The following is a 10,433-nucleotide window of genomic DNA, read 5'->3' as shown; positions in this document are numbered from 1 at the left end:
AATCATGAGAGCATTTATCACGAATCATTACATTTTTTTAATTATATCGTTTTTTAAATTCGATAGGCAAATAATAGACCTACAGGTATTATTTTTGATTTAACATTAAATGGCCATTTGATTGATTGATGATCGACTGAGCGAGGCATCAAGAACTATCACGGACTTGAGAGAACACCTTGATTTGACACCTTAAATCCACTCCTCCTGGCCTACTATTGGTGGATAGACACCCGGGAACGCATATAGCCAATGTCCATCACTAGTGGAGTAGTAGAGCAACCTCAAAGCAACATCAAAGGTAAAAAAGATACATAACCATGTACTTTGATCGGATCCCCCCACATTCCGATCTTTGCACAACGAAAGCCATGTTTGGAAGCGACGAGTTTTGCGGTACGTCTTCCCAGAGCGAGCAGATGTCCGAGGCGCAATCCCTCGGCTCTGTACCATCTTGTCATCTCTCGGTCAACTCCGACTCCAGCTGCTCTAGTCCTGAGCCGAAACCATTGGCAGAGCCACGGGTCAGAAGGCCGCTGAACGCCTTTATTATCTGGACCAAGGAGGAGCGCAGACGCCTTGCCAAACTCAACCCTGAACTAGAGAACAAAGAACTCAGCAAAATGCTCGGTAAGTTTTATTCACATCATTTCCATTTGAATTAAAACTATTATGAGACTATTCGTATTTCAACAATTACCAAAATCATTATAAGCCTATTAACCAATTGATGAGGACAGACATAGCAAGTTAGCTGAACGTAGCATGCATATATTGGTGTTTCTATACTAATAACTAATATGATTGTGTTGCTGCAGGTAAAACTTGGAAGGCCATGTCTCTGGCAGAGAAGCGGCCCTACATGCAGGAAGCAGAGTGCCTGAGAGTACAGCACACCATCGACCACCCCAAGTACAAGTACCGGCCCCGCAGGAAGAAGCAGCTGAAGAAGGGCCCCAAAGCCCTACCTGTGGAGGCCCTGGTCCCTCTCAACTACCTAATCCAAAACCAGTGCCATCAGCAGCAAGCCTACCCAAACCCAGCCATCTACCCAAACTCCCAGGCATACTTCTCCCATATGCCCGAGACCTACCCAAACAGGTCCAATTACCCAGACCCATCATCCACATTCCCTAACAAGCCTCTAGAATACTCTAACACAGGGACATACCCAGCAGAGCCTCATCCATACTACTCTACCCAGCATGGACTGCAGCAGTGTGAGGCCCCCAGCCCAGCCTATGCTGTGTCTCATTGGGAGCAAGGGGACTTCATGGTCCAGGGCCTCCAGCTGTTCTCCTCCACTGACCTCTCTCTGGAGTTCTATCTGGAGCAGATTCACCTAGATATGCTGTATGATCTGGACCGCAGTGAGTTTGAACAGTACCTGAGCCCGCCCCCATGTAGGCCTGAGCCAATGGAGTACAGTTATCACCAGCAAGGCAGCCTACGGGAGGCCTGAACTATGTAATTTGCCATATATGGCAAAGATTTTAGCTGTTTTTGTGTGTACAGTATAGATGGGTTGGCTGACAACGTCATGAAAACGTTGTGTTATGATTCTGAACGATCAGATAGCTAAGAACTATGACAAGAAGCTGCCATGTGGGGAATCGTAGGTGGCTCGTTTCAGCTCGTTGTATCTTGTTATTGATACCATTTCTTGTTTTGAGGGGTTTGAACTCATGTCATGTGCTAATCATATCAATCATATGCTAATATGGCAAAAATTCTGTAGCTAGCTAACCATGTATTTGAGAGATAACAAGTGCTCATTGTGCAAAGGTTTTATGTTTTCAATAAACATTTGGAGACAAAATATAGTTTACATGTTGCCAGCAATCTAAGCCAACCCTGTCTGTTTTCCCACATAGTTGTGCACGCTTCGGTTGAGTTGCTACATTTACATTTAAGTCATTTAGCAGACGCTCTTATCCAGAGCGACTTACAAATTGGTGCATTCGCCTTATGATAGCTAAACAACCAACCTGTCTATGTCAACTCCAAAATGTAATAATTTAAATGATTGTTTTTTTCCCCAACTTATTTGATATTATTTAGAAGTATGGAAATGTTATTATATGTTTTAAAGATGACATTTTTAGCATTGTTATTTATATTGTATATTTTGTTTTTGTCAAAATGTATTCTTATTGATGAATGTTTCCAACCTAGTATTTCTTATAAATAAATACATCTAAAATAACCTTATATTTGCATGTCCTTACTCTCAAGTGAATGCTATACAATTAACAGATTAAAACGTGTGGTGCACTAAATTATACAACATTTCAACAGATTCATTTATAAAGAAAACTATATTTTGATGGATGACTGGCAACAAATTATCTGGAATATTTATTACTTATGTCAACAAACTGGAGTGGACTGAGAGGCTGTTGGGTTTTTTGCTTGCCCAGCCGTTGGCAGAAGCCAGGCTGTTGACATACTGTTTTATCTCTGGGCCTATGTCTTTCTTGACTGGGCGAGGGGAGGAAAATAGGGTGGGCGCCAGGGGCATAAACCTCCGCACTTCCTGTTTCATTTTAAAACATCTCACAAAGGCTCTAAATATATGCCAAAGATCCACACATCTCCCGACTCATATGCCTCTGGCTGCCAAATGTTTAACCATTTATGAAAATGTTTCTCTCACTCTGCCCCAACCTGACTGGGCATAGGCCCAGGCAGGTTAGCTCCATCAGCCAAGCAACGAATGCTACAATAAAACACATCTCAAGTCCCACTCCCACTCCACACTCAAATTCACCAACACATATTTTTTTGATGCATCCTTTATTGAGGGTTCACATGAGGAAACATTGCATAATGACAGGGATGGTTATTAATTGTGGGGAAGGGGGAAGCGCAAGATGGAGGCCAGGGGACTGAGCTCCAGCGACTTGCCCAAGGAGAGAGGGCTGATTAGGGGCCTAAAGAGCTGCTCCGCTCAGCACTTCCAGGCTCCAACCCACAGATCCCTGAATGAACGGAAGAAATCTGACGTCAGGTCCATTCCCATGATACTCATGTAAAACCGTCAGACAGTGTGTGTTTATGTGTGACTGAGAGACACTATCTCTCTCACACATAAATACAACAACAAGCTCAATACACAGGATATTTTGAAGGTTTGAAATCTCTCCTTTCCTCTCTCAATTCAATTCAAAGGGCTTTATTGGCATGGGAAACATATGTTTACATTGCCAAAGCAAGAGAAATGGACAATAGACAAAAGTGAAATACACGATAAAAAATGAACAGTAAACATTACACTCATAAAAGTTCCAAAGGAATAGAGACATTTCAAATGTCATATTATGTATATATACAGTGTTGAAACAATGTGCAAGTGCAAAAGGGAAAATAAATAAACATACATATGGGTTGTGTTTACAGTGGTGTTTGTTTGTTCTTCACTGGTTGCCCTTTTCTTGTGGCAACAGGTCTCAAATCGTGCTGCTTGGATGGTACACTGTGGTATTTCACCCAAAGATATGAAGTTTATCAAAATTGGATTTGTTTTCGAATTCTTTGTGGGTCTGTGTGATCTGAGGGAAATATGTGTGTCTAATATGGTAATGCATTTGGCAGGAGGTTAGGAAGTGCAGCTCAGTTTCCACCTCATTTTGTAGGCAGTGTGCACATAGCCTGTCTTCTCTTGGCAGCCAGGTCTGCCTACGGCGGCTTCACTCAATAGCGAGGCTATGCTCACTGAGTCTGTACATAGTCAAAGCTTTCCTTACTTTTGGGTCAGTTACAGTGGTCAGGTATTCTGCCACCCCCCCGGCCAAATAGCTTTCTAGTTTTGTAACGGTCCTGACCTGTTTTATGTTGTTTTTGTATGTGTTTAGGTCAGGGCATGTGTTTTGGGTGGGCAGTCTATGTTATCTGTTTCTATGTTGGTTTTGGTTGCCTGGTATGGCTCTTAATTAGAGGCAGGTGTTTTGCGTTCTCCTCTAATTAAGAGTCATATTTAGGTAGGGTGTTCTCACTGTTTGTTTGTGGGTGATTGTCTCCTGTCTGTGTCGATGTTACACCATACGGGATTGTTTCGGTTTGTTCGTGCGGTTTTGTAGTAAGTACTAGTTCGTTCATTCTGCGTGTGTTATGTCAGTTCGTCGTACTAAGTCTGTCTATTTTCGTTTTGTTATTTTGTTAGTTTATTCAAGTATAGTTTGTTTCGTTTTGTCTTATAAATAAAATTCATCATGTATTCACAACCCGCTGCGCCTTGGCTCGATCACTACTCCTCCTCTTCTTATGAAGAGAGAGAGGAACGCCGTTACAGAATCACCCACCATACCAGAGCCAAGCAGCGGAGTAAACGGAGTAAGGGACAGGAAAAGAAGGAGCAATGGACATGGGACGATATATTGGACGGAAAGGGTTGCTACACATGGGAGGAGATCCTGGCTGGTAGGGATCGCCTCCCATGGGAACAGCTGGAGGCACTGAGGAGAGCAGAGGCTACCCGAGAGAGGAACCGGTGTTATGAGGGAACACGTCTGGCACGGAAGCCCAAAAAGCCCGTGAGTAACACCCAAACATTTCTTGGGGGGGGGCTAAGAGGTAGTGGGCCAAGGGCAGGTAGGAGACCTGCGCCCACTTCCCAGGCTTACCGTGGAGAGCGGGAGTACGGGCAGGCTTCGTGTTACGCAGTAGAGCGCACGGTGTCTCCTGTAAGAGTGCATAGCCCAGTAAGGGTTATTCCACCTCCCCGCACTGGTAGGGCTAGATTGGGTATTGAGCCAGGTGTCATGAGGCCGGCTCAACGCGTCTGGTCTCCAGTGCGTCTCCTCGGGCCGGCATACATGGCACCTGCCTTACGCATGGTTTCCCCGGTTCGCCTACATAGGCCGGTGCGGGTTATTCCACCTCCCCGCACTGGTCGGGCGACCGGGAGCATTCAACCAGGTAAGGTTGGGCAGGCTCAATGCTCAAGAGTGCCAGTACGCCTCCACGGTCCGGTATTTCCGGCGCCACCTCCCCGCCCCAGCCTAGTACCTACAGTGCCTACACTACGCACTAGGCTACCAGTGCGTCTCCTGAGCCCAGTTCCTCCTCCACGCACTCTCCCTGTAGTGCGTGTATCTAGCCCGGTGCCTCCAGTTCCGGCACCACGCACTAAGCCTCCTGTGCGTCTCCAGAGCCCTGTACACACTGTATCTTCTCCCCCTACTAATCCTGATGTGCTTGTCCTCAGCCCGGTGTCACTAGTGCCGGTACCTCGCATCAGGTATAGAGTGGGCTTTGAGAGTACAGTGTGCCCTGTCCCTGCTCCCCGCACTAGTAGGAAGGTGCGTATCCTTAGCCCGGTGCCTCCAGTTCCGGCACCACGCACCAGGTCTACAGTGCGCCTTATCCGGCCAGAGCCATCCGTCTCCCCAGCGCCACCTGAGCCATCCGTCTCCCCAGCGCCACCTGAGCCATCCGTCTCCCCAGCGCCATCTGAGCCATCCGTATCCCCAGCGCCATCTGAGCCATCCGTCTCCCCAGCGCCGTCTGAGCCATCCGTCTGCCATGAGCCTGCAAAGCCGCCCGTCTGCCATGAGCCTGCAAAGCCGCCCGTCTGCCATGAGCCTACAGAGCCGCCCGCCAGACAGGAGCCTACAGAGCCGCCCGCCAGACAGGAGCCGCTAGAGCCGCCCGCCAGACAGGAGCCGCTAGAGCCGCCCGCCAGACAGGAGCCGCTAGAGCCGCCCGCCAGACAGGAGCCGCTAGAGCCGCCCGCCAGACAGGAGCCGCTAGAGCCGCCCGCCAGACAGGAGCCGCTAGAGCCGCTAACTAGACAGGATCCGCCAGAGCCGCCAACCAGACAGGATCTGCCAGAGCCGCCAACCAGACAGGATCTGCCAGAGCCGCCAACCAGACAGGATCTGCCAGAGCCGCCAGCGAGCCATAAGCAGCCAGAGCCGTCAGCCAGCCATGAGCGTCGAGAGCCGTCAGCCAGCCATGAGCGTCGAGAGCCGTCAGCCAGCCATGAGCGTCGAGAGCCGTCAGCCAGCCATGAGCGTCGAGAGCCGTCAGCCAGCCATGAGCGTCGAGAGCCGTCAGCCAGCCATGAGCGTCGAGAGCCGTCAGCCTGCCATGAGCGTCGAGAGCCGTCAGCCTGCATAGACCTGCCAGAGTCCCTCAGCCAGGATCTGCCAGAGTATATCAGCCGGGACCTGCCCCTTGTCCCGGTGCTGCCCCTTGTCCCGGTGCTGCCCCTTGTCCCGGTGCTGCCCCTTGTCCCGGTGCTGCCCTTTGTCCCGGTGCTGCCCTTTGTCCCGGTGCTGCCCCTTGTCCCGGTGCTGCCCCTTGTCCCGGTGCTGCCCCTTGTCCCGGTGCTGCCCCTTGTCCCGGTGCTGCCCCTTGTCCCGGTGCTGCCCCTTATCCCGGTGCTGCCCCTTGTCCCGGTGCTGCCCCTTGTCCCGGTGCTGCCCCTTGTCCCGGTGCTGCCCCTTGTCCCGGTGCTGCCCCTTGTCCCGGTGCTGCCCCTTGTCCCGGTGCTGCCCCTTGTCCCGGTGCTGCCCCTTGTCCCGGTGCTGCCCCTTGTCCCGGTGCTGCCCCTTGTCCCGGTGCTGGCCGTTTTATTTAGGGGATGTGAGTTTTAGGGTGGTCATTGGGAGGGGAAGACAGAAGCGGGGAGTGACTATGGTGGTGTGGGGACAGCGTCCAGAGCCGGAGCCACCACCGTGGTCAACTGCCCACCCAGACCCTCCCCTGGACTTTGTGCTGGTGCGCCCGGCGTTCGCACCTTGAGGGGGGGGGGGTTCTGTAACGGTCCTGACCTGTTTTATGTTGTTTTTGTATGTGTTTAGGTCAGGGCATGTGTTTTGGGTGGGCAGTCTATGTTATCTGTTTCTATGTTGGTTTTGGTTGCCTGGTATGGCTCTTAATTAGAGGCAGGTGTTTTGCGTTCTCCTCTAATTAAGAGTCATATTTAGGTAGGGTGTTCTCACTGTTTGTTTGTGGGTGATTGTCTCCTGTCTGTGTCGATGTTACACCATACGGGATTGTTTCGGTTTGTTCGTGCGGTTTTGTAGTAAGTACTAGTTCGTTCGTTCTGCGTGTGTTATGTCAGTTCGTCGTACTAAGTCTGTCTATTTTCGTTTTGTTATTTTGTTAGTTTATTCAAGTATAGTTTGTTTCGTTTTGTCTTATAAATAAAATTCATCATGTATTCACAACCCGCTGCGCCTTGGCTCGATCACTACTCCTCCTCTTCTTATGAAGAGAGAGAGGAACGCCGTTACAGAATCACCCACCATACCAGAGCCAAGCAGCGGAGTAAACGGAGTAAGGGACAGGAAAAGAAGGAGCAATGGACATGGGACGATATATTGGACGGAAAGGGTTGCTACACATGGGAGGAGATCCTGGCTGGTAGGGATCGCCTCCCATGGGAACAGCTGGAGGCACTGAGGAGAGCAGAGGCTACCCGAGAGAGGAACCGGTGTTATGAGGGAACACGTCTGGCACGGAAGCCCAAAAAGCCCGTGAGTAACACCCAAACATTTCTTGGGGGGGGGCTAAGAGGTAGTGGGCCAAGGGCAGGTAGGAGACCTGCGCCCACTTCCCAGGCTTACCGTGGAGAGCGGGAGTACGGGCAGGCTTCGTGTTACGCAGTAGAGCGCACGGTGTCTCCTGTAAGAGTGCATAGCCCAGTAAGGGTTATTCCACCTCCCCGCACTGGTAGGGCTAGATTGGGTATTGAGCCAGGTGTCATGAGGCCGGCTCAACGCGTCTGGTCTCCAGTGCGTCTCCTCGGGCCGGCATACATGGCACCTGCCTTACGCATGGTTTCCCCGGTTCGCCTACATAGGCCGGTGCGGGTTATTCCACCTCCCCGCACTGGTCGGGCGACCGGGAGCATTCAACCAGGTAAGGTTGGGCAGGCTCAATGCTCAAGAGTGCCAGTACGCCTCCACGGTCCGGTATTTCCGGCGCCACCTCCCCGCCCCAGCCTAGTACCTACAGTGCCTACACTACGCACTAGGCTACCAGTGCGTCTCCTGAGCCCAGTTCCTCCTCCACGCACTCTCCCTGTAGTGCGTGTATCTAGCCCGGTGCCTCCAGTTCCGGCACCACGCACTAAGCCTCCTGTGCGTCTCCAGAGCCCTGTACACACTGTATCTTCTCCCCCTACTAATCCTGATGTGCTTGTCCTCAGCCCGGTGTCACTAGTGCCGGTACCTCGCATCAGGTATAGAGTGGGCTTTGAGAGTACAGTGTGCCCTGTCCCTGCTCCCCGCACTAGTAGGAAGGTGCGTATCCTTAGCCCGGTGCCTCCAGTTCCGGCACCACGCACCAGGTCTACAGTGCGCCTTATCCGGCCAGAGCCATCCGTCTCCCCAGCGCCACCTGAGCCATCCGTCTCCCCAGCGCCACCTGAGCCATCCGTCTCCCCAGCGCCATCTGAGCCATCCGTATCCCCAGCGCCATCTGAGCCATCCGTCTCCCCAGCGCCGTCTGAGCCATCCGTCTGCCATGAGCCTGCAAAGCCGCCCGTCTGCCATGAGCCTGCAAAGCCGCCCGTCTGCCATGAGCCTACAGAGCCGCCCGCCAGACAGGAGCCTACAGAGCCGCCCGCCAGACAGGAGCCGCTAGAGCCGCCCGCCAGACAGGAGCCGCTAGAGCCGCCCGCCAGACAGGAGCCGCTAGAGCCGCCCGCCAGACAGGAGCCGCTAGAGCCGCCCGCCAGACAGGAGCCGCTAGAGCCGCCCGCCAGACAGGAGCCGCTAGAGCCGCCCGCCAGACAGGAGCCGCTAGAGCCGCTAACTAGACAGGATCCGCCAGAGCCGCCAACCAGACAGGATCTGCCAGAGCCGCCAACCAGACAGGATCTGCCAGAGCCGCCAACCAGACAGGATCTGCCAGAGCCGCCAGCGAGCCATAAGCAGCCAGAGCCGTCAGCCAGCCATGAGCGTCGAGAGCCGTCAGCCAGCCATGAGCGTCGAGAGCCGTCAGCCAGCCATGAGCGTCGAGAGCCGTCAGCCTGCCATGAGCGTCGAGAGCCGTCAGCCTGCATAGACCTGCCAGAGTCCCTCAGCCAGGATCTGCCAGAGTATATCAGCCGGGACCTGCCCCTTGTCCCGGTGCTGCCCCTTGTCCCGGTGCTGCCCCTTGTCCCGGTGCTGCCCCTTGTCCCGGTGCTGCCCTTTGTCCCGGTGCTGCCCTTTGTCCCGGTGCTGCCCCTTGTCCCGGTGCTGCCCCTTGTCCCGGTGCTGCCCCTTGTCCCGGTGCTGCCCCTTGTCCCGGTGCTGCCCCTTGTCCCGGTGCTGCCCCTTATCCCGGTGCTGCCCCTTGTCCCGGTGCTGCCCCTTGTCCCGGTGCTGCCCCTTGTCCCGGTGCTGCCCCTTGTCCCGGTGCTGCCCCTTGTCCCGGTGCTGCCCCTTGTCCCGGTGCTGCCCCTTGTCCCGGTGCTGCCCCTTGTCCCGGTGCTGGCCGTTTTATTTAGGGGATGTGAGTTTTAGGGTGGTCATTGGGAGGGGAAGACAGAAGCGGGGAGTGACTATGGTGGTGTGGGGACAGCGTCCAGAGCCGGAGCCACCACCGTGGTCAACTGCCCACCCAGACCCTCCCCTGGACTTTGTGCTGGTGCGCCCGGCGTTCGCACCTTGAGGGGGGGGGGGTTCTGTAACGGTCCTGACCTGTTTTATGTTGTTTTTGTATGTGTTTAGGTCAGGGCATGTGTTTTGGGTGGGCAGTCTATGTTATCTGTTTCTATGTTGGTTTTGGTTGCCTGGTATGGCTCTTAATTAGAGGCAGGTGTTTTGCGTTCTCCTCTAATTAAGAGTCATATTTAGGTAGGGTGTTCTCACTGTTTGTTTGTGGGTGATTGTCTCCTGTCTGTGTCGATGTTACACCTTACGGGATTGTTTCGGTTTGTTCGTGCGTTTTTGTAGTAAGTACTAGTTCGTTTGTTCTGCGTGTGTTATGTCAGTTCGTCGTACTAAGTCTGTCTATTTTCGTTTTGTTAGTTTATTCAAGTATAGTTTGTTTCGTTTTGTCTTATAAATAAAATTCATCATGTATTCACAACCCGCTGCGCCTTGGCTCGATCACTACTCCTCCTCTTCTTATGAAGAGAGAGAGAGGAACGCCGTTACAAGTTTGCTCAGTTTTTTTGTTCATTCTTTGCAATGTGTCGTAATTGTCTTTTTGTTTTCTCATGATTTGGTTGGGTCTAATTGTGTTGCTGTCCTAGGGCTTTGTGGGGTCTGTTTGTGTTTGTGTTTGTGAACAGAGCCCCAGGACCAGCTTGCTTAGGGTCACTTCTCCAGGTTCATCTCTCTATAGGTGATGTCTTTGTTATGGAAGGTTTGGGAATCGCTTCCTTTTAGAAGCTCTCAATCTCTCTCTCTCTCTCCCTCTTTCTCTCTCTTTCTCTTACTCCCTCTCTCTTGTGCACAATTTGTTGATCCCTTCTCTAAACTAATCCTACA

At 52.2% G+C, this 10,433-nt stretch overlaps 1 protein-coding gene across 1 annotated transcript; it reads left to right on the top strand.

The window, feature by feature from the left end:
• The first annotated feature begins 320 nt into the window (after nucleotides 1-320).
• Nucleotides 321-1,462, top strand: LOC129823299 (sex-determining region Y protein-like). The gene is made up of 2 exons (XM_055882233.1): nucleotides 321-630; nucleotides 819-1,462. The coding sequence occupies exons 1-2, from the start codon at nucleotides 321-323 to the stop codon at nucleotides 1,460-1,462; spliced, it is 954 nt and encodes a 317-aa protein (XP_055738208.1).
• Nucleotides 1,463-10,433: the final 8,971 nt, after the last annotated feature.

Source organism: Salvelinus fontinalis, chromosome 25, assembly GCF_029448725.1.
Source record: "Salvelinus fontinalis isolate EN_2023a chromosome 25, ASM2944872v1, whole genome shotgun sequence".
Lineage (NCBI taxonomy): Eukaryota > Metazoa > Chordata > Actinopteri > Salmoniformes > Salmonidae > Salvelinus > Salvelinus fontinalis.
Note: the sequence above shows the minus strand (reverse complement) of the source record. Positions and strands in the feature narration are given on the sequence as shown.